Genomic DNA, 24,655 nt, shown 5'->3' on the forward strand with positions numbered 1-24,655 from the left:
TGATGATGATGAACTTAAATGTGTTTTACATGCATAAAAGCAGGTGTAAATATAGGAAAGAGCATGGTAGGAAAGAGCAGACTAAAAGGCCATATTGATCTATCCTTTCAAAAAAATCTGAGTATGTTACTATGCTGTAAGTATTTATTTATACAGATTTCTCTACTTTGCAGCCTTAGACAATCACATTCTAAGCAGAATCAGGTTGTTTTGCTGCCTCAGATTCCACAGCCAATATTTAGAGCTTGAAAAGGTGATGGAATTTATAAGCTATTTCCCCATTAAAAAAAAAACAAATCCAAAGAATCAAATCCCATTTCTCCTCTTGCGGCATGGAGACCTCATGCAAATAGGGGAGAGAATGATTATCACTGGGGAAAGGTAAAACCAGCAAGAAGAAATATGCTGTCAAACAAAGAAATTAGCATGCAAAAAAACCAAACCAAAGCAAACCAAAACCAGAGATCGGATTTTCTATAATTTCTTTCAACTAAAGCAATTGCAAGGCTGCTTGTAATAAGAGGAAGTTGAAACAAAAAAGTAAAAAAAAAAAAAAAAAAAAAGTTGAAGTGTCACTTCTAAGTTAACAATTCTTTACTGAGCTCTGGAATGTTTTATGTCTGATTTTTTATTATTCTTATAGATATATATATCACTTAACAGTGAGGCTATGTGTTGTATTACAGAACACACATGCACGCCAAAGCATTTGCCAAAACTCCTAATAAATAAAGTAAACCTCAAGGCAAAACAATTTTGGACTTGGAAGAGCGTGGACTTGGCCGCACGCAAAGAGGGCTAAAGGAAAGCCCAGATATCCAGATCCCTCACTGTGCCAAATAAATAATCCTATGGATGATAAGTGAGAATATCCATGTACTTGTTTTGATGCATGTGCTTTAGTCATCTCTTGGTGAGGACTAGAACCAGAGATATTAATTTACAACTTCAGCTCTTCTGAGCAATATAAATATTATAAATATACAAGCTCACACAGTAAAAGCATTCATGTAGTGTTGCAGCTACAACTAAAGTATCTACTCTTGCATAACACTTTTCACTGGTACATCTCAGAGGTCTTATGAAATAGGTCAAATTCTTTAGCTTGCAGATGGGCAAACTAAGACGAGTTTCTGAAACATCCTGTCACTATGACCCGGTTGGAGGGAAAGGGGGTTTGGTAATGGGGAAAACCCAACCTGAATTAATTTGAAGCAGACTGATAGACCAATAAAGGGGATGCATATGGTGACAATATGCAATAGTGAAAGGGTGAAAGAATTTGATGAACCAATTTGGAAATCCCTTCTACCCTTATGTTCCCAGTGCCAGATCATATTCTAATTTAGCTGATTTACCAGATATTAAATCTTATATCACAAGAAGAGTCTAATTTTTTTTTTCCTCTAACTTGTGCTTTTGCAATTCTACATGTAAGGTTTTTTGATCTAATTACAGCTATTCAAGCAATCACTAGGTTTTAAGAAAATATTCCGTGGGCACAGAAAAACTGAAGAGGTAAAGAGCTCTCAGGGACAGAACAAACCTCATGTCAATAGCATATGTGACAGTGGTGAAGAGTTTATGCATGGAAGAAACAGATTCAAGAAACAACTATGTTTCAGGATGTGTTTAGGCGTATACTTCACAACTCGTATACAGGCTGTCTGCTACCAAAGAGGGGCAGATTTGCCTTTAACCCAAGCATTTAAGGCACAAACATATAGATAACATATACACGTCACCTGACCTTTGAAAGTAGCAAATTAACATGCTTAAAAACTCTATGGGTGATGACTGCAAAGGAGGGAAACAGGAAATTAGCATCATTAGAATGAGAAAAATGACATGATACTAACATGATACACTTGTCCCACCTCAAATCAAACAGCAAATCTGCATTTTTTTTGATGAAGAACATTAAGAAAATGCCATTTTACAAAGAGCAAACTGTTGAGTTTTACTTAAGTATGTATCTCCCAGCAGCTCAACATTAAATGGCATCTGCTTGTGGTGCAGCATTGCTTCTCTTGACAGCCTCACATCCTACTCCTGTCCTCTGGACTTCATGAACTAGCCAGCATGGATCTCCGGTCACAAGCTCTTTTGAGGTCTGAAAACTATCTTGTATTCAGTTCTCATGCTCCTGCTTTTTCCACACATTTAACCAGATCTTCCCCTCCTGACATGCACAATTAAAGCCCAATGCTTCTGGTCCTTTCCTAATAAATCAGAGAGAATAAATCAATCCTTTCTTCATCAGCATCACAAGCAGAGAATAAGATTACAGCTAACATGGCAGTTTTACCAAGTGTTATAGTAAATTACAAGAGCTGGGTGAAGTCTCCAATCCACCTGTATTCAGATACAGGGACAAAGTGCGTTAACATCTCCAAATCTACTACTCTTGCTGAATCTAACATGGTGAATCAGAGACATAGCTGCCCTGTGCAAACACTAACCCATCCATCTTGTGATCAGACTACCTTTTAAGTAATTCACTATGTACCAGGAAGCAAGTAGGTTTATTTCTAAAGAGGAAAAATGTTTCATTAGTCTCCATTTAACAAGCATTAATCTAAGGGAGATAACATTTTCCTTAGCAGATTAAAGAGCACTTTATTCTAGTCCTTTGCATACACTCTCCATGTTATGGTTTGTTTGCCAACTCTTTTGAATCACAAAATTGTTATAGCCATGTGGATTTTATTGTTGCTTTGCCAAAATTCATTTTGTTTTTTTTCAACAGACTGTAGCTCCAGCAGTTAAGCGTTGCATGGAAGCTTTGTGCCTCAACCCGCTAGGAGGTTAATGCACAGTGCCAACTGCTCCTAAGGATCATGGATGGATTCTTGGCATCGCCAGTTGGTTGGGGAATAGCAAACTTAATGAGAAAAAACTCAATTTTTCAGTGCATCATAAATGTACCCACACAGAGGGATGGGTTTCAAGATGAAAAACCCAAAGTATGGCGTTCGTGTATTGAGACTTCCAAACTGTATTTTTCAGCTAAACGCAGGCAGCACAGAAGCATTACTACTATAGCAACTATATATATGTATGTATATATATATGTGTGCATACATACGCTCCTTCAACAGATAATACTACTGAGAAGGTGAATTCCTGGGAGAACCAATAACTTGTACCCTAATAAAAAAGCATAGTGGGAGGCAAGACATGTTTGTTCTTTAATCCTATCTCTGAGAATTACCTCTGTGACTTTGGGATAATTCACTCAGCCTCCTGATGGACTCCTGTTGATATTTCCATCCTGTTACAGCAGAGGTATTACCTTTTACCTCTAGTGGAAGGTGAAGGTGAAGGCATTATGGGGAACAGCAATGGGGTCATTGAATCACGGCTTTTATTTAAGAAAAATGTGCACTTCTAATCCTTTAGCTGACAAAAAATCCTGTAAATATTAGCATATGCTTAGAGATCGGAGTACAGAACACAAAGAAACATCTCTTCCCTGGTCCCTAAAATTATCAGTTTTCCTAAAATAACATGCATTTAAAGGTGACAAGATTACTTCTGGAGTTTTTTAGTGCCTGTAGAACAAACCTGTACTCCTCAAGCACAAAGCATGAATGGAACACAGATAGGCATAACCAAGCTTTCTCCTTAATTTGGCTAACAAGGATGAGAACAAGAAATCAATGGCCACAGACTTCAGCACAGGGTAGCAAACTTTACCCTCACTTAGAAGAAACATTTAATTTCATCTTAGAGAGATTTCTATGACTTGATTTCCTGCTCTCTACTTGCATGTACTGCCATCCAGTCCACGCTCTGCAAAGTTTTCAGTCCCTGCTGTCTTATATAGAAACTTATACTTAATTTTTTGGGCACCCAGACTCCCGTGTATGTTTTACACTGCTCCTTGCATGAGATAAGACACCATATATAAAATCAGAACTTGTTGATAAGCAAGTTTATTCATAATTCTTCTCCATATAAAAATTTCTAATAATAACTAACATGATTAAAAAAATGCATTCTTTTACTTAAAAAATAGAACAAACATAGAATTTAAAAATTAATGAATAATGAAAACTAATTTTCTTGTGGGAAACTGTGGATGAGAATGTTGATTCCAATCGAAGTTTTAAAACAAAAATGTAAGTTTGATTCAGTTTAAATTGTTACTTCAGGCTTCTGAATCAAACAATCCATATAAAGTAACTTAATCAAAACAATTTATTTCAGAATTTTTGCATATAAAATGACATACCTGATCCAAGCAATATGAAAAAAATACTTGTCTTTCTATATATTCAGCAAAGAAAAAAAATTCTATTTCAGTGGCTAGCACTTTTTTCTGCTTTTTGTCTGCAATCAAATAAAACTCTGCTTTCATCCACATTAATACCATTCAACTCTCTTAGTATCACTTCTGTTATACGAAAATAAAACTGCAACCAGAAGCACTTGATAGATGAGATTTTAATATCAACAGCTTAAAACATTTAATTCTACTCACTGAAATCGTTTACCCAAGCTTAAACCTGAACCAGACATAATCTCTAGCTTGAAAGGCAGAAGTATATTTTAAAAAGTATTCTGGAAGCAAAAACATCTTTTCATACATTTTTAATTAAATGAAGGGACTTCACTGCCATAGGAGACCACTGAGTTTAAAATCACAGAACTTCCCCTGACCAGTTACTCACACAAAGTTTTGTAAGGGATATTATGTCTTCTAATTCAGGTTTTAATATGAAACTGATACAGATTAAGAAAAAAAAAATTGCTAGGATAATTTTTCTACTGTGCATTGTGCTGTCACACACCAACTGCTGTAACAACCAGTACTGGATTTTTAGGGGCCAGACTGTGGGGATAGTGGCTTGTGGATATGAGTCAGCCTAATAATTTGTATTCATCAACATACAACCTTTATATTTCAACTTCTCTGATAAACAGTTATCTTCAATGCATGAGGAAATTATTCCCATATATTCCAGAAAGTTTAGTGATTTGTATTACATAAAATCAGACAGCTCTGCATTTGATGTCATCATGCAGCTCTTATTTAACGTATTGACCTGTTGAATTATTTCTTTATGATCTTGTAAACAATCTGAAAATGATAAATGAGCAATGTGTCAGACAGCTGCTTAAAAGGACATAAAAATTCCTTTGTTCAAAGTTAAAGAAACTTTTTCCAGCTTGCTGCAGCATACTGTAATTTAGCTTTGAGCCAGTTATTAAACAAGACAATAATATTATAATGGAAATTGTTTAATATACATCATTAATAGTAAAGTGCCTACTTTCATCAAAGTAAAAAAATGTGTGCTGTGAGCAGTTTTGAAATGAATATTTGATTCCAAACTTCCCTTGTGCATCTAATGACATGCTAATTTACATTTTAATTACTTCCTAAGAAATCAAAGCATTTGTTGACAGAAGAACATAATGTCAACTTCATGGTGCACTGTTGGTGGATAGTTAATGAACTTAATTAGATAATTAGTGATGTTAACTATTCTTCTATTATGAAGATAAAGATGTTACACAAATGATGAACTATTCAAAGGAATATCGTTATGTTTGCTTGTTTTAACTTAGTTAACTTGGAAAGCTGGTAAAAGCCCAAGTAAGTGGTAAGAAAAATATTTAAGTGATAACTGTGATTTTGCTTCAAATATTTCTATCATCTTCTTCATTTCAGCTTTTGTGAACTAAGTTCTGCTTGTTCATCCTTCATCTCAAATTAGCAAATTTTTTTGTTCAAGGCCACTGTGAAACAGATTTTGTGTCTGACAGTGACTTAAGTCTCAGCCAAGAGGTCTTTTCTCGAAGCTCCTGACTTCAGAAAGTAATTCACAGGGATGGAGAAGGCTCTCACTGACATTTTGATGCAGTTTTTACAGGTTTGCTGTGGGTTTAACAATCTGGCTGCTACTTACAAAAGTAAATACAAGAGATGGGCTCTTACTATACAGTCAACTAAAGAAAAATTAATTATTCCTAGTAAAGCCAAAATTTGCACCCAGTATCTTCTGGTTCATAGAGCTACACCATTAAATGCTCTTTTGCAGTTAGCTCTGCAGTGACATTGCATACACTAAGGGCAGCAGAGCAGAAACCAAGCTATCCATCAAACTGCTCAAAAATCCTTAAGAGTTCAGAGGCTGTCTTCTCCCATCATTTAACTAGAAAGAATTCTTTTGTAATGGACAGAATGACAAAACTAGCACAAGGGAGGTCAGATATCGGCTTGTTATCTATAGCTGTCTTCACAAGTGTATGTTTGCTGACCAAAATCCTACACTAAAGTTTCTGGTTTTGCAATTACAACTTGGAAGGTCTCAGTTAACCTCTTCATTCTGAAGTCTGGGATTAAAAATACCTTTTCTATTTTGTTCTCTCATGGTACATGGGTCTCTGGCATAAAGGAATGTGATTAATTAACCAAAACAGAAGAGGTCAAGCATGATCAGGCCTATGGTAAAACTCAGGAGGCTTTATATTTCTTGTATAGAAGAACAACTACATCTACACGCCTGAAGCAGTGTGTCTTACAGTCATTAGAAGTATGCTGCTTGTATCCTTGCTCAGGCACTCATCCTCAAGAAGAACCTCATGACACTGCATGGTAGAAGCTGTTGACTGATTTACAGCTTACCGAAATATGATTGTTATAGTGGTCCCTTGATGCTTTTGCAGCTTGTTGAAGATGACAAAAACAACTGGCCATTGCTAACCTAAAAATTACATACATATCCTAGGTATGGATATAGGGACTGGGAAGAAGGGAGGGCAAAGAGCAAGAGATCAGAAGTCTCACTTTGAAACAGGAAAGTAAATGCTTTGAAAACCTTTGGCATTGCATTCAGTCTTATAGACCTTCCTGCTGGCAAATTTACCTGTCACCTGTAAGCATTAAAAAATCTGACTTTCTACAGTGCTCTTCTTGCTCCTCCATGGCTACTCAGACTTCCAAGAAAGCAGAAAAAAAAAACAACAATTACCAGAGCAGATCATTGACATTCTACCAGAAATGTGATCATGCTTTTGCTTCTGAATGATCATACCTTCCAGACACAGCCCACATCCCAGCATGAGATAGCGAAGTGGATTCAGAAATACTGGGAAAACAAAACTCTGTTTGATTACCAACTCTGACATTTGTCACCAAATTGCAGGGCATTGCCTTCACTGGTGCTGGAGATCCTGAGTGAAAGTACAGCGGAAACATTGGGGACTGACCCTTTGCTAGAGTGAATAGGTTGAATTTTGCTGGTTTTTACAGATTGAGGATTTGGTCTCAAAAACACTCTTTTATCTTGTAAATGACAGCACATGAAAAGTGAATAGTTTTGAAAAGGTTTTTTTTGTTGTTGTTGTGGGTTGGTTTGTTTTTTTTTAAATCTCCAGCAAATGCTACTACTGCATGAACTTCCTAATTTGATTCCCTTGTTGACTGAAAATCGACAAATAATGAAGTAACCAACTCATTTCTTTTTTCTATTGAGCAAAGTTTTGAAATCCTGGCTGAATTTCTGCACTTCCGTCAAATTTAATAAGTTTTGCTCAGTTAGGAACAATCATGCTTAGCTCTTGGTAAATGCAAAGATTTTTTATTTCACTATGAGATTTAAATGCTTTGTCTCTCAATATGAGTTCATGCTGCTATTTGGCCTTGCATTGCAATGTTTCAGCCAGGTGCCTATTGCTGCAGGACATATAGGTCCATACTAGTAGTAGTGAAGGCAGAGGCCAGAATCTGAAGATTTTTCCTCAAATGAATACAGAAGGCACCCGAGACACAGAAAATTATTTGAAATCACATTACAACACTTTCTAAAGTGACTACCTAAGTGAGGTCAAAAATAAGAGTTAAAAGCACAAATACCATGTGCTTTTAACTTAATTTGTGCTCCCAATTTCCTTTGATGCAGAAATCTTTACTATTTACCTTACTTGTGAAGTGTACAAAGAAAGAGGGATGTTAAGGAGCAAAGAAATGAATTTCTTCCTCTTAGATTTCATCTCCCTGAAAAGTGCATCAAAATCTTTCAAAGAGGCTGGAGGGAGAAAGGCAAAGAGGGTGAAGAACGTTTGGAGCTGTAGTTTGATATCTCATTGAGAGGAACAATTTATCAGAGCTGTGGAGCTGTCAGTCTTTGACATGATAAGGAATAACACCAAATGAGTAATGTTTCCTCCAAAACCAGCTCCTTTAATTACAAACCGCTTCCTTGCAGAAGAGAGACAGAAGATGCAGAAACACCAATTTCATGCACTTGTGCCTGAGTAATGTCTCCGCACTGCCTTTTCCAGATGGCAACCTCTTCAGTGGAAGAACTAATGATGTGGGCATATTTAGGGAAAAACCAATAACGGAGTCTTTAACCTTCAACAGCAAAAAGCATGTTGTACAAAATGTTCCTTGGGATACATTTACAAATATCAATTACATTGCTCACTGAGGTGTAATCAGCTGTAATAATCAAAATTAATTTTAAAAAATAATTAAACAGACCCCAGGGCAAATAGTCAATGCTCCTGCAGTATGACATCACAGTCTACATATGTACCTGGGAAGAACTTGCTCACTCTCTAAGCAGCAAAGTGGTTTTAAGGAAAAAGAAGGATTCTGTGACATGCTGAGAAAAAGTTTGCAGCTCAGTAAGGTACTATCAGACACATTACTTGGGTATCATAAACTTTCTCACCCATACATCTGGAATTGAAACAGCCATCATTGGTTTAAAGCTGCAATCTGCTATAGCTTGAGTTAGAGGGTTAAGACTCCCAAACTGATGCTGTAGCAGACTCACTGTCTCCTCAGCAGGAGAAAAAAAGACCTTAATATGTTCAGCACTGCAGTAACACAATGGTAATACCTGATGATTTTTACTAATTTAGTGTCTGAAGGACAAGATTTACATAAGCGATGTAAGTCAAAAGCAGCGGTAAAGCTAGCATCCTCTCACCTCGCTCTGACACAAGCAGAGCCCTGTGAGCACAAACACACACAGATTGCTTAGGTTTTTCCTTTCATAGAATCATAGAACAGTCAGGGTTGGAAAGGACCTTAAGATCATCTAGTTACAACCCCCCTGCCATGGGCAGGGACACCTCACACTAAACCATATCACCCAAGGCTTTGTCCAACCTGTCCTTGAACACTGCCACGGATGGAGCATTCACAACTTCCCTGGGCAACCCATTCCAGTGCCTCAACACTCTCACAGTGAAGAACTTCTTTCTTATATCTAACCCGAACTTCCCCTGTTTAAGTTTTAACCCGTTACCCCTTGTCCTGTCACTACAGTCCCTAATAAAGAGTCCCTCCCCAGCATCCCTATAGGCCCCGTTCAGACACTGGAAGTGCAATAACTAGGCCTCAAGCAGAAAGTATGCATTAATACATCATATGTTAAGTCTGCCAACTGAAGTTCTTCTTATCAATGACTATTTCTTAGTGATTATTTTTAGTAGTCTAGGAAAGGAACTTTAACTGCAGTGGGTGTCTCGTTTACAATGGAACATTTCAACAGATATACTGAGAAGTCTCCCAAGCCCAGACAAACTCTTCAGAGCTGTAAAGGCAGACCAGTGACACAGTTAAGGAAGACAAAGAGCAGAAGTTACCTCAGATTTGCATGTAATTTCCTTTGTGTTTCGGCCAGGCATCAATTTCATAGCTGAAGAGAGGCTTTCGCTCCAGGAATTGTGCTTGCTCTGTGTCAGGCCTGGCCCTGATTTATGCTGGAGAAGCTTCTTTTCAGATGCTGTGGGCCAGAACAGAAAAAAAAAACAAACTCGTAAGACTTGAAGTTGAGCCTGTGGGAATTTAGAGGATTTGTATCCCTGTTACACAAGACACAAGAAAATGGCAGTGCCTCACTCCAGATGGATTGTCCTTCTACATATAGAAGCGTTGAATTAGCAGGAACTCCTCAAATCTTTAAAAACCTCACAGAGGTCTGCCGTAGATCAGTTTCATTACACAGACATGAACTTTGAATCGCTGCAGCACTACACACATTGGGATACTCTTCTTCACCCAATTATCCTCCCTTTTATATTCTCCTATGGGACACAATTGTCAAGCCCCACAACATCACCCATCATCATCTGTGATTACAGAACAGCTAGGGCATGACACAGAAAACAATCACATTCCTTGATGACAGTCACTGGGAATCTGCTTTATCTGGCAGGTGATGTGCAGAGGAAGGGTATAACCAAAGCACCAGTGACTTTCCACTAAGTGCTACATTTCCTGCAATGTCTTAGCTTACTACAATAAGCGTTCCATAAAAGACAGAGACCTATCAAGTGTTGCCAAGCTTTTGTCATAATTTCTTCCCATAAAGGAGTGATTTCTGTTAACTTCATGTCCCTTTCTCTATCATTTCCTTTTACAGAAAGATCCATCTTGTAAGTGTCCTCCAGAGCCTGCCGCCTCTGAGAAATGAGCTGCTTCCAGATGGCTTCTACTGTTCTCAGAATCTCCTGATGCACTAGGAAACAAAAGAAACTACAAATGAAAAATCATTTTTTTGTGTAACAAGTCAAACAGTAGATAAAGGAAAAACATCTCGTTTGAAACAACATTGTTCCAGAGTAACAGCTAGAGTCAGAGGAGTTTTTGCCTACTGCTTCCATAGGTTCTAAGACAGACTACTTAGTCTAGAACAGAAAACAGCAGGTCATTACTTTTACTATATTTCAACTCTCTGAAGGAAACAAGTAGGAGTGACAGATGATTCTAACGTGTTTCTGCGTTCAGAAACCATCTCATCAGAATTTTGATGATCTTACTATCATACACAGAATGCTAAAGCACACTCCTTTGTGTTGCCAAACTTTATTAGACATGGTGGGTGGAGGGTAACTGATTCATGGAATAATTTGACATAGCAACAGGATGCTCTGTAAGGAAGTGCTGATCTGTTTTGCTGTATTTCCCTTCCAAACAGACTTACTTGGTTGAATCATATCCAAGCCAATATTTATATACAAAAAGATCACCACTGCTGTACATTGCAGCTCAGCCTCCACACTGAATCCAGCCCCCAAATTTTACAGCTTTTCTCTTAAAAGAGCAAAATGTTTCTTCCTGTGTACAACAGACAGAAGCTTTGTATAGGCCTTGAGAAAAGAAATAAAGCTACAAATAGTATGTATCTGGGTACTGACACTGGCCACTGTTGAGGTTTAAGCCCAGCCAGTAACTCAGAACCACATAGCCACTCACTCACTCCCCCCACTTTCTCCCCCACTCCCCAGCTCCTGGAGGGATGCGGAGGAGAATCGAAAGAATATAACTCCCACGGGTTGAGATAAGAACAGTCCAGTAACTAAGGTATAACACAAATCACTACTGCTACCACCAATAATAATAATGATAAGGAAAATAACAACGGAAGAGAATACAGCCGCTCACCACCCGCCGACTGATACCCAGCCCGACCCGAGCAGTGATCTAACCCTTCCGGGTAACTGCACCCAGTTTATATACTGGGCATGACGTGCTGTGGTATGGAATACCTCTTTGGCTAGGTTGGATCAGGTGTCCTGTCTCTGCTTCCTCCTGGCTTCCCCTCCTCCCTGGCAGAGCATGAGACTCAGAAAGTCCTTGGTCAGAGTAAACATTACTGAGCAACAACTAAAAACATCGGTGTTATCCGTGCTGTTCCCAGGCTGAAAGTCAAAACCACAGCACTGCACCAGCTACTAAGAAGGAGAAAAATGACCGCTACTGCTGAACCCAGGACAGCCACAACAAAGGAAGAGATCTCCAGACTGTTACAAATCACTCCTGAACATGTGGGGTGTGAATTTTGGATAAAGAGGTATGATGCAAGCACAAGTAATTTTTAGCACAACTTTCTCTATGCTGTGCTTACAATGCCTATACACTAAAGAAGCAAGTAGCACTTGCACAAGCTGCTCTGATAACTATTTAGGCTAGGCACTTTCCTTCTCAGTAAGCTAAAGACAATATGTGCTATGAATTACCATCATCTGGAGTAGGCAGGTTGCCCCTTTCCTCTTCACTGGGTGTGAGGAAAATTTTGTGATATGAAGCCAGCTTTGGTTTTGAATCCACCCCAAAACCTTCTGAGTAGCTGTGACAAAAAAAAAAAAAAAAAAAAAAAGGAGGGCATATGAGTAATTTTTACACATCCACTCCAATTCATTTAGTAGATCAATATTTCCAGGCTTGAGGACTTACACGATACTGCAGGATTTACAAGAGGTGGGAACTAAACCACTGCCAGTCTGTTTTTTGAAGTCAAGGAGCAGTCACCAAGATCCTACAGATTACTCTGTTATATATGCCTTACCCCTGCACTTCTTAGTGCACTTCTATGTACCATTCATCTCAATTAGCTAGAACACAGGGGCTGTATTAATGTAGCCAGATTGCATCCAGATTTCTTACACTTCCCCTGAGCATCTTGCATGCTGCCACTTTGCTCTGAATTCCTTCACTAGAGGTATCTGCCCTTGCGTGGGAAACACTGCCTGAACTGCTTGCTTAGTCCAACTTCTTTGCACCAGTGGTTGTTTATTCAGTTTATAAAGCACTCCGCACAAACAAGCTGCAAACATTAGCACCATGATATTAGTATCACTTATAGTTGAGAACACTTAGATTATAGTTGAGAACACTTAGATTATAGTTGAGAACATCACCATGGCCATAAAAAGTTAACGGTGCTTTGGGAATAGGATGTGTGTCAGGTAATTTAGCAGTCAGTAGGTAAAAGATACCAGGAATTTCAGCACAGCAGTAATACTTACAATAAATAAAACAGGCTTAGTTAAGAGAACCTGGACTCGGTCACAGAAGTGCTGTCAATAATCTATATATTATATAGAAGCACTAGTAACATACTACATTCTTTCAATTACAAACAGGCACTACTACATGGGAGAGTCAGACCTCTTGGGTATGCAAAGCTGCCACTTTAATTTTGGATTTTCTTTTAAATACCACAATTCTGATTCCCTGGGTTTGCTGTGTTCGGATTTTGGATAACGCCAACATTACTGTAATATATTAAAAAGAAAATATGTTTTCTGCTCTTGCTACATACAAGCAACCCTTACCCCATCTCAACAGTTTTGCCCTGGAAATTATTATCTGACTGGAATGAGAACAATCAAGAAAAGACCACAGGAAGTGCAGTTTATTTTTGTTGTGATCTTGTGTTAATGGATTCAATTCAGACCAACTAAGCAGCACAGAAGGCTTGAACTGAAACAGTTCCCCATCTTACATTAGCAAGAGTACCTCTGATACATCACCTGTAAAAACAGCGAACAGAGTGGGTATGGATGTTCTAGCCCTATCCAAGTCAAGGTAAAACTCCCAACTTCAGTATGACCAAGACTTTGCAGCTCAGATCCAAGTAACAATAACCATAACAGATTCACAAGACCCATGCACAATTTTATATAAATGTTAGAAGTACCCACACAAGAATAGCTGCTGGATCAAGAAAAACATCTCCCTAAATTAGCTCATGCAGATGGCTCAGAGACTGGCCACCTGCACGCTTAAGGAGTGATTCTAGCCCACATCCCAGAAAGATTTCCAGATTCTCATTTTAATGATGGGCTTGTGAGCCAGCTCCACTGAAATAAGTTCAACCTTGTTAACTGCAGTTACTCCTCCAAAATGAGTAAGCTGCTGGAAATGCTGGATGAGTAAAACAGATAAAACACGTATGCTTTGGTTAATAAAGAGTAGCAATTATCCTAAGTGCAAATTTAAGGGTTCTACTTAGACAAACATGCAAGCTTGTGTGGGTGTATCTGAAATGAGTTGCCCTTTTCAAAATTAAAAAAAAAAGTCACTGTTATTACCATCCAATATCCCTTGCTTATTACACCCACGAACACACGTACTAGTCTGCCTTTGAGAAAGAGAGGTGGTAGGAAACTCTCTGCTCACTAGTATATTTCAAGGAAAAAATAGCTTTCTGACACTGAAGAACAGCTTATCCCTTCCACTTTCTTGCTGAAAGACAATCCATTGCATCCAGAATACTGTCCGCATTAGTAAATTTCCTATCTGCTAAATTAAATAATAAAAAATGGTGCCAAAAAATTTCTGCTGTTGTTTTTCATGTTTAAGTCTATGAGGAAAACAGCCGTCTTTCCCTAACTGTCTTTACTCTGACACTTCAACAGATATCAAGTCAGAGGAGAAGGTTTGTCATACTTAAAGCAAACTGGTGCTTTAAACCCTCAGAGCATTGAGCCCAATGGGTCAAATGCTTGCTAGGATGCAGTACATGTACCACATCCAAAGTCCTTCATCTATCTAAATATAGCTCAGTCTCAGGTTCTAGTGATTCACTAAAATGGCTATCGCGCAACTTTTACGAAAGCTCCCTCTCTGCATACACTCCCATAAATAAAAGCACAGAGATATAAACAAGCACTATACTGAGATGAATATTTGTACCTGCCCGAATTCAGTTGGCAAAGGCAGTACATTAGGCAGATGGTAAAATTATTATTTGAGTTGTAAGTTGCAAAAATAAGGTCCCACTGCTCCTGCAGGACACTGAGAGTGTTCAGGACATTAAACTGTTCAGGCAGCGACTGTTGCGGTCTGGATAGGCAGTATAGGATGGCTCTGTTTAGACAGCTGTACAGGGCATTGAGGAGAGCTTCCTTTTGAGAAACGGAGCTTCCTAAGACCTGTGAAAAGAAAAGAACAGAGTACTTGGCTTGCTCAAAGAACTTTCTCCCCAAGGATCCTCCCCACTCACTTCATTTAAGCTGTTGCAAACTTATTTCAACAAAATTCCTCTTAACTTCCTGTTAGATACAAATTCAATTTTTCTGCATTTCTGCTGAAGTCCCTGGAATTGTGGAAGAGATTTATTCCTGTTCAGCAACATGTACATAGCCAACAGACAGCAGCACAAAAAAAGCTAACTATCTCTTCTTTATGCTGCATCATCTATCTCTGATTGTCATTTAGAGCCATTATGTGTTCATGTAAGAAAACAGGAACATTCACAATTACCAAACTGATTACAGCCATCTTTTTGAGAATTGTGGTATCACAATGTCAGTGTGAAAGAGCCCATTACAACATGCTGACAGTTGGAAAAAAAAAAATCAGGTAACTCACCCCTGCAATCTGTTTGACGGAGAAGATCAGGATTTGCTTGGGGTCAGCAGCAAACATTCTGCTGTTCAGTTTCTCAACCAGCTTCTGAGCAAAGTAAGCAATATTCATCATGGATACAGGCACAGCTGATTCTGAAGTGCCATGAGGATCACTGCTCCCTGAAGAGGATACAAGAGGGTTGATTATTCTAAAACCAGCTGAAATGCAATAAACCCCATGATGTGATACATGAGGTTACTCGAGCTGAGAAGGAACAGTCTGATATCATGTCTCAAACATGGAAATGTCCAAGGAAGCTCCAGGTCTGGCAGAAATACTTCACTCAGTGCAGAAATGATGGCTCCATTCTAAGGGCAGAACCAGTCTCACTAAAATCATGAAGGACTGGTGCAACTAATAACCAGAAAGGAAAGCAGCAACCACTAAATTATCATGGTTGTTTATAGAAGCACTCAAGAATAAAGCTGTGTTTCTTTCTAAGTACTCCCTTTTTAATGTTCAAAATCTGTTCTCTAAAAGTAAAAAAAGAGGCTCTCCAGAAAAATGGCAAAACCACAGTAATTTATGCCTACATAAAAACTTGCCTACAGCTGGAGTGAACAGACAGTCCAGCCTGCTAGCTGAACTGTCCTTCTAGCTACTGCTTCCAAACCTTTCAAGCAATTACATCTACATTCTAAATATCAGCTAGCTAATGACCTGATTCTCACCACTCACCTCTTGGTCTTGTTTTCCCCTCTCCTTGGCTGGCAACATTGAAGACATCCATAGCAGACAGCAAAACTTCTGTCTGAAAATGTCTCTTCTGCTCGCTGGTGGCATCCTCTGGAGAAGCCTATACAGTGACCATATACATATTAGTACTGCAGGAAAACAGCCAGGAAATCAGACTCAAATTCAGTTTGATTTCATTGGATTTTTGGAAGATTATGTCTGTCAAAGAATCAGATTCAGAAGTTTTGCTCAAGGAAACAAGTAGAAACTCCAAGAGATACTTAGTACTATCTGAGATAATTCAAAATGCCCAATATTTCTCATAAACTACTAGACACCATATTGGGAAGGTGAAAGGAAAAGCAAGAAGAGCAAGGACAACTACTCCACCTCTCTTACACACCTTAGCTCTTGCTGTGAGCACACGAAACAGCTGCTACAAGATGAGAAGGTTTCTCTGACAGCTAATCTACAGTGATACATAAATGCAGAGATTTGGTGTACTCCTCTGTGCAAGGCAACATAGCACCTCTCATGCAGAGTTTAGCAAGAGTGCATGCGCAGAAAATTACTGGGCATCAGGTGAGATGACAGAACCTCACACCCTAGCTGAGAAAACAGGAAGAAGTCCTACACAGGTCTACATTCTCTAGGTGACAGCCAGCACTGTTGCCCTCTGCACACTGAATACAAACAAGGTTTGGCACAGAGCCAGAAGCCAGTCTCACAGGTGATTCCCAAGAGATCTTGCTCTCAGGGAACTTCAGCTCCATTAGCAGGCTCAGGATTCAGATAATTAAAAGAGTCATACTCTATTTTAAACTGTACCAACCCTTGGGATGTTACTGCATAAGCCTTTTGGGAACTGCTGCTCCACAAAATTATTTAACTCATGACAGTTGCAGTCAAGCTTAAGTTCATTACTAAGTGTATTACTAAGCTATGTCTGCATCAGAATTCACATCTGGAACACCTGGCCTATTGAAAATTGGAGATGAAGCCTAGATTTTTCATTTTCCTTTCCTTCAGGCTACTCTGACTCTTTCCAGTGCTTTGACTGATTAAAGTCCATGATTCAGACTCAGCTGCTACAGCTTGTATTAGTCTACACTAAAAGTGAAGACAGTTGTTTTTGGTTTATTTGAACAATGGAAAAGAATTGTTTTCTCAAAAAACAGTACACGGGAATACTTTATGTGAAATTTTCTGTTCTCAGCAAATCCAAGGGCTGCTCTAGTGACAAGCAGGTATTACTAGGGAAAAGAGTAATTTTCTTCACACTATACTTCAATATTGAATATTGCCTGAAAAATGCCTTTGTTTTTGTCTAGAGGCATCATTTTCTTAGTTCACATGAATACTGAGCAGGCAGAAAAGGCCTTTCTTCCCTGTTGAAAAGGTAGGAATTCCATTCCACTAAGCTGGCTGTCCAGATCTGCCAGGATCTTTCGAAGAGCTCTGATCCCATCCTTTTCCTAGACCGTTGAAAATGATGAATGAATACATGTCTTCATCACTGTTAGCACTTTTTTCACTAGGACACTAGCAGGATACCTCCTGTCCTTCCAACCCCAGTGCAAGGTAGAGCAGCAAAGCCTGATGACTACAATAGAGACCTCAAGAAGCAGCTCAAGTGGATGCCCTTGTTTGTTTGCTGGGATGTTGACAAGACTGTCCATCAGGAGGACTCGCACAAAATCCCACACTTGTTTCTTGGCAGGGTGTGGCAGAAGTGGGAGAGAGGAGGGATCAAGACAGCCTTTCCCTTCAGCAATGGCTGGACCATCAGGAGTCAAAAGGCCTTCAGCGCCTCCCTGTGGAAGCAGACAGCAATGCATTTTAATTCATCTTTAAACTGATTTTTCCTCCTAGCAACCCAACTCTGATCTGAAGGACTCATGCTGGCTTAGATGCACACACCTTGGGTGGTCCAGAATGGAAAGCAACCATAGCCAAAGCTTTCAAGAAGTCAGGACAGTGCCAAACGGGGTCCTGAGTATAAATGTGATAGATCAAGCACAGAAACTGGATAACGTTCCCTGGATAGGCAATTTCCCAGAAGGCTTCTGCATCTGTAACAGGCTGAACACAGACAAATGTGTATTTAGTCAAGGCACCACTCCTCTTGCTCATATAAGCTCACATTTGCTCCTCTCTAGGTATTCCTAAACAACTAAGTAAATATGACATGGGCATAGAAGTCAGGCAAAGCACAAGCAGCCAACTTCCAGATTGAAGATACACCCAATCACAAAGATGGCATATCCTCACCCTCAAGAATGAAAAAAAAAAAAAAAGGGTAATGCTTTGTGTAGGATCCATATCTGTGCTCAGAAGCTCTTAAACATGAGCCCATCACATCATCTGCTAAGTACATAACCAGACCAATAGCTATGCTGATGTTCTGAAGCATACCGTTATGCTCAGTAGTTCCCTGTGAGCGCAGAGAAAGGTTAGTGGCTACAGGTGAAGACTGCTACTGACATCTGAAATTCTCAGGCACTTTATTCTGCCCTTCACACTGCACTGCCCTTGCAATAAAATGCTTACCTTGTCCACAGTGACTCTAACCATTTCCAGCAGCAAAGCAGCTGCCTCTGGACACAATCCAATTTTGAGGACATTTTCCATAAGGTGGTGCTGTAAGATCCACTGCAACATAGACTCAAGATCTTTCTACAAAAGGAGGAAAGTTATTTCAAGATGAGATGTGAATTATATAAGATATATCAAGAAAAATGCCTGCTCTCCACATCAGAAAAAACACCAAAACATTTTCATCTCCAGCAGCTCCTCCTTTACCTATTAAGTATGGTTCCCCAGGATAGCACTAATGGATTGTCTTCTGAAATACATCCTTGGCACTACTGGGACAAAACTGCCTTATGGCTTTTCAGGACACTGGAGGGAATTACCAAATCCACTGATTCTGAGACTTTAATGAGTCTTAATGTAAGAGCAGACAAGGAAGCAAATCTAAAATATATTCTAAAGTACAGTAAACGGCATTTAAGACCCACATGAACAATTTGAACACAAATTTCTTTAAATCAAAGTTAACTTACTTAATTTTAAAGTACGACAGACTAATTTTAACTACCACAAAAACCAAGTAGGGTCAACTTGCTTGAGAATCCTCCCACAGAAAAGGCCACAAAATGCTAAAGTAGTGAAGCAATAACAGCTTCATGCTTGTCTACTATTTTTTTCATACCTTAACCACTTCAGGTGGTTCAGATGGTGGAGTTGCCAGAAAGAGCCCTGCCACAAGCAAGTAGACCTCAGGGATGTGGACATGATCAGTCAGACATCTTTGCAACACAGAAAAGCCAAAAATCAAGAAGGAGCCATTGTCAGGCACTGAAGGATGAGTTTTTAAATTATCTTTAAAGGAAAAGAAAAATAAAACATTCTGAGGAAGTGTGTAAAAATGAATGCCATATCAGAGAAAGGATTACTGACCCAACTTTTTATCCTCATACACATGTGTCCCAGGCCATGTAGTGCTCTGCTAAGCTGCAATAACAACAGTTTAAAAAACTTCCCTAGATCACAGTTTTTCCCACTATAACTTTTGTTACAAGAGATTCTTCCTGAATCCTTCTTCCTTTCTCTTCCCCTTCTCAGAACCACAGGTCTAGTTAACAAAAAGCAAGCTGAACGTATCTTAAAGAAACAGAAGGTTGAGCTAACATCTCAACACCTCACAAGCTTACCAACTAGCCCTATTTCATACAGGACAAAAAGGGCCATTTTACTGCAACTGCTAATCAAAAATGCTAACTGTCATGCAAGGGAGAAGGATGGCTCTCCACTCTTCAGCACAGAAAAGCTGAAGGACTGGGACAGACTCACCTAGAAAGTAGGATCAGTTCTTGGTCTATTGAGATCAGTAGGAACTCTCCCATCATTTCAGCAATCTCCTGTCACTGAGCTGGATCAAGGGATTGTTTTGGGAACATTAAACCAACACATACCCATTAGAATAGTCACTCCCGCAGAGCTGTTCTCCAGCCAGTGGCCAGCTACTATCCCCTCCTTGAATTTGTTCAGCAGCAAGCGATTGTGGAGGAAGCACAGAAGTAGCTTGATTCCTAGCACAACTGTGCTAGAGTGCAGGTAGCTCTGCGTGAACAACAGAAACCAATCTGGTCCCAGCGCCAAAAATGTCTCTTCTTGCTGCCTAGGACAAACAGGGAAATTAAAACAAATGAAAAGGAGACATGATGGAAGACAGAAAGGAGATTTTATTTAAAAATTATCTCTAAGTGATCTAGAAACTCAGGTTTCTCTAGGAAAAAAAAATAAATCTGATTAAGAGCATACCGCAACACAGAATCATAAAACTTAACACACAATTCAAGGTGCTCAATTCCTACTAAATCCAACCTTATATTACTGTCAGACAAAAAAGTTCATTAACATAAATCTCCTTCTGATAGTGTGTATCAAGAACTGAAGACACATCACAGACTATATTTTTCAACCTATGAAATTAAAAATTCCTGTTTAAATTTTGAAGTCCAGCATATGAAAATGCACAGTTTCAGCACCTAGCACTAAGACCTCCATCTTTCAGTTATACAAGGTAGAGCTATAGTAACTGCATGCTCATGGTTACAATAGATGGGTGCAAGTAATCCCGCTTTAGCTTGAACTGATTTTCAAAGACAGCTGTGATTTCTTCAACCCTTGCAGTGCAGAAGAAACAGCAATATACGAGTTCCTCCTTTGAGACATTTTCTGAAAACATTAATTTTTTTCAAAATGGTATCAGATGTGTGATTTTATCACACATCTGTGTGAATGCCTGATAAATTACTGACAAAAAATAACTCTGAATCCAGTCTGCATTTAATTACTGTTTTGCTGAGACTCAGATATTATCAGTGTGTCCTGATCAAGCACCAGCAAGGAGGAAATCTAGAAGACAGAGACACTTACATATACCTTCCTAAATTGTTCCTACTTACTCAGAGGACAGATGAAGTTTTTCTGAGCGCATTACATCTAACAGCATCTTCAGTAACTGGTTTCGAAGCCAGATTGTCCTTCCAGATGTTTGGCTTAAGGCTACAAATATCAGAAAGTAATAAAGAGTAATGAAGAGACGAAACACATGTTCCATTGCTTTGATGAACAACCTTGTTTGCACTAGATTAGCCCAGTGGAAGTATTTATATCAGTCTTTTGTAGAGTAAAAAAATGCAGACATCAGATTTTAGATGTAAGAATTCCTGCTAACATCAGACCACTGCTGACATTGTCAAAGTCCTCTCTTCAGAGTTAATTGAATCTCATCCAGACTACATGTTGAATAATAATCCACAGGAAGCAATCTCAGTTTAACTAGAGAGGGAAATGTAAATAGGCAATCTGATTTGGAATGCTTAGCTGTGATGTCTATATATATAACTACAGTAATCAGTGCCTCCTTAATACATTGTTTAGAGGTACAATAATCAATATCATCTCAAGTGAAATACCACAATGAAAGAGTCAGCTGCCTGGAAGCTCCCACACACAAAGCTGACATAAATATGCAGATGCTTTAAAAGGTGCAGAGTTCCACATTATTATGTGCTGCAACTGTAAATGTATCAAAGTGTTCACAGAAAATCCAGGATGCCAAGTGAAATCTTATTCCTTGTAACAGCCTAGTATGTTCGTTTGGGACAATTTTAATTTAATGGCCTTCATCCCTCTGTATATCTGTGAAATCCAACATTATGTTGTTTCTGGACAATGCAGCCAAAGTACTGTTGGCTTTTTAGCAGAGAGAGGACAAAAGGGGAACTCTCTTAGCAAGAAGAGGATCTTGCAGTAGGTCAAGTCTTTTGAGGAGATATATATACACACAGTGACTGTGACTTCACTGTTCTTCACATCAGGCCTTTGTAGCAACGGAAGTTTTCCCTACAATTTCAGGTCGCCTCAATGCAGCCTGTCCCTTTCCATATTAAGCCATCTGAATTGTCTCTTCCGGCCACTGCAGGCAGAAACACTATAATGCATTTAGGGTTCATCCTGACTTGGGGAAGAAGGGTAGTACTTTACTGATCTATCAGAACACATACACCAATGGTAGCTTCTTACCTTCATTCGGCACCTCAGCCACACCATCCAGGCAAATATGATTTTCATCCACAGAAGAAGGTTTCAAAGTGTAAACAAGGAACAATCCAATCCTTGCAGAGAAAGAGGGAAGCAATTTTGGTCAGCAGAAAGACAAACGTTCATTTAATTACTTTGAGATTACATGCAAATATCAGTACTCATTGACAATGACTGTTAGTAACAACCATTGGAAATTCTAATCACTGTAGAAATAGGGTTGAAATAGGAATGCAAAAGTTCATACACTAGGAAGTAAATAAAAAGGACATGATTCTACAAATGCAAGTAATAGCTATTTTACTATGGAAACATTTTAACCTATTTCTTGATTTTAAAGATCTTCCACCAGGAGAAAAGCAATACTGAGTTTAGCGCTCTCTTCATACAAGACTGAATTGCCTGTGACATTCAGATATCACTGCTGTCACCACTTGGTTTCCAAACTCATAAAGAAGAGCAGAGAAACCTCAGCATATACTCAGGGAGGACTGGCAATCTATTATCACCTGTAGTTTGCTTTAGCACATTACCTAAGGTAGGGTTCTAAGGATGGATAATGTGAAGTACACACTTAGTGAAAGTGCATAACTCCTCCTGCCCACAAGGACATTTCTTAAGCAACAGAACACTTGAACAGTTCACATGCATTAGGTGTGTCCACATCCATTAGATGTGTCAAAAGTCTGGGACCAGCAGAAACCCCAACACCTTTCAGTGTTGCACGCTGATAGTGTGCTATAGTCTCTGCTGTCCTGCAGCTGGAAGGATTGGGACTGTCTTTATCCACTTGCTCATCACTCTTGGGCCTGACAACCAATCAAATTACCATGGAATAAAAAAATATGGTCTTTTAAGAAAAATGCTCATTCACACTCCTTACTACATGGCAAATTTGATATACTAAATCCACTACTCACACCTATATGAAAAAATAATAGGTTAACACACGCAACCCCAGGATAAGAACATGCATATATTAACGCGCATTAACTGACTGAAATTCAAGAACAAAAATGATAGTTACTGGGATATAAGCCAAATCAAGAGGATTAGGTACATAATTAACTGTGGCCAAGTTGCAATAGTACAGTGATTGCAATATTTTCAGGGCAGGCCTTAGTGAAACCAAAGTACAGACTTTGACTAGTTCCAGTCATACCAGCAGAATTGTTTGTACCATTATTGCAATGATCATCACCCAAGCCATCTTCACACAAATGTAAGGTTGGACTGAAGTCTGTTTTGAAGGCATGAAAGAGGGTTTCATCAATGGGGATCCTTCAGTTGCCACAGATATGGGGGCTCCTACCAAAGATGAGGTGGAGGAAGTTCTATAGAGTGCTCTCCAGCACTGGCAGAGGTATAGCTTATCCACAAACTGAGAAAGAGCTGTAGGCTTGAAGGTTACCTAAGAACATCCCTCGTGTTAAAGTATCCTTGCAACAGATGGGAGAGAATAGTGCAGGCCACAGTAATCCTGGAGTTACTAATTTCAGGATCATTGAAGAGGAAAATGAGCTTGGGCACCATTTGCACCTGGTAGGCAACTGCAGCATTCTGACATCCATCTCTGTAAAAAAGCACAGGGACTATTAAAAGCTTTTACTGGAAGGAACCAAATTTGCTGGATTTCAGCTAAAAAAATTCTCATGTTGCTCTGATACCTTGCACCTTTGGCTTCTAATGTTGCTTTGGCAACACTTCAAACACTGTCAGACAAATTGAGTATGTGTCAGCAATGGAGATCTGAAAACTTCTTTGTGTGTTCTCTACTCTTCCCATTTGTCTTCTCCCCTAGAAACTGCTGCACTTCGATGAGTTCAAAGAAAACACCCTTACTCTATTTTCAAGCAATGAGCTGGTGGTAATAAATGCTGTTCCTATAAAACTCAGAAAGAGACACCAGACAGCTCTGCATAAAGCTTTCTGGTACCAAAAAGGAGGAGTCTAGTATCCTGCTCTACTCAGACCCTCTGCCATGCAATCTCTCTTCAGATACAGGTAACTCCAGTACCCATGATTAAAAAAGAATACTGTTTTAAAAAATCTTTCTGGGTTGTGTTTTGGACTTAAACGCACCTTGAACCATTTATTTATTATTATTATTTCACATTCAGTTCAAGCACTCAGACTTCCCCCACCCAGCAGACATTTGAATTTTCATTGTACAGCAGGGTAACCTGGTGAGCCAGCTTACGAGATAGCTTTTCCCAATCTGGCCCCACAGCCAACTCAGGGGCTAATCAAATCACTAACTCCAGTCTTGAAAGAGCAATAAAGGAATGATTCACTCCCAGAGTTCACTGATTCCAACTAGGACCCCTAATATCCACCTCACAGTTCCAGCTTCAGGTTACAGATGAGCTTTTCCCACGTTTCTGATTCAAACACTAGCTGTATACCTGGAGGACTGCAAGATTTCCACAAGATGTGAAAAAAGAGCAAGGTCAAGATTTTCTGGTGCTTTCATCCAAAGCTGAAAGACAAAGGAAAGCAGAGGTTTTACTGCTGTGCTGAGCTGAGAGGACAGTACCTGCGGCAGTTACAAGTATTTCAGGAAGGAGAACATCATAAACTCCCAGTCAGCAATGATAACCTGCAGGCACTGGGAAATCCCTACCAGTGTGAGGAGTTGCTGCTCCTGAGTTAGCCCTGAGGAGGAGACCCTCAGGGTCTGCAGGAACACTCCAGAAACTG

The 24,655-nt window shown here is 39.3% G+C and overlaps 1 protein-coding gene across 2 annotated transcripts in view; it reads right to left on the minus strand.

Moving 5' to 3' along the window:
- The window catches only part of WDFY4 (WDFY family member 4), a 142,928-nt gene that overhangs the window by 62,949 nt on the left and 55,324 nt on the right, over positions 1-24,655 (minus strand). Inside the window, exons 25-39 of one of the 2 annotated variants that reach the window (XM_061459247.1) lie at positions 24,361-24,434; positions 23,367-23,528; positions 21,938-22,029; positions 20,815-20,914; positions 19,819-20,024; positions 19,056-19,225; positions 18,392-18,517; positions 17,762-17,923; positions 17,458-17,655; positions 15,845-15,962; positions 15,128-15,285; positions 14,450-14,688; positions 11,989-12,098; positions 10,296-10,487; positions 9,613-9,752 (exon numbers count right to left, since the gene is read on the minus strand). In XM_061459247.1, coding sequence (XP_061315231.1) covers positions 9,613-9,752; positions 10,296-10,487; positions 11,989-12,098; positions 14,450-14,688; positions 15,128-15,285; positions 15,845-15,962; positions 17,458-17,655; positions 17,762-17,923; positions 18,392-18,517; positions 19,056-19,225; positions 19,819-20,024; positions 20,815-20,914; positions 21,938-22,029; positions 23,367-23,528; positions 24,361-24,434 — 2,247 coding nt within the window. Of the gene's footprint in view, positions 1-9,612; positions 9,753-10,295; positions 10,488-11,988; positions 12,099-14,449; positions 14,689-15,127; positions 15,286-15,844; positions 15,963-17,457; positions 17,656-17,761; positions 17,924-18,391; positions 18,518-19,055; positions 19,226-19,818; positions 20,025-20,810; positions 20,915-21,937; positions 22,030-23,366; positions 23,529-24,360; positions 24,435-24,655 lie in introns of those variants that run through there. The other variant, XM_061459246.1, reaches the window with a different exon arrangement.

This window comes from Pezoporus flaviventris, unplaced genomic scaffold (assembly GCF_033815535.1).
Source record: "Pezoporus flaviventris isolate CSIRO_AGI_PZ_B2104156 unplaced genomic scaffold, CSIRO_AGI_Pfla_v1 ptg000029l, whole genome shotgun sequence".
Classification (NCBI taxonomy): Eukaryota; Metazoa; Chordata; class Aves; order Psittaciformes; family Psittacidae; genus Pezoporus; species Pezoporus flaviventris.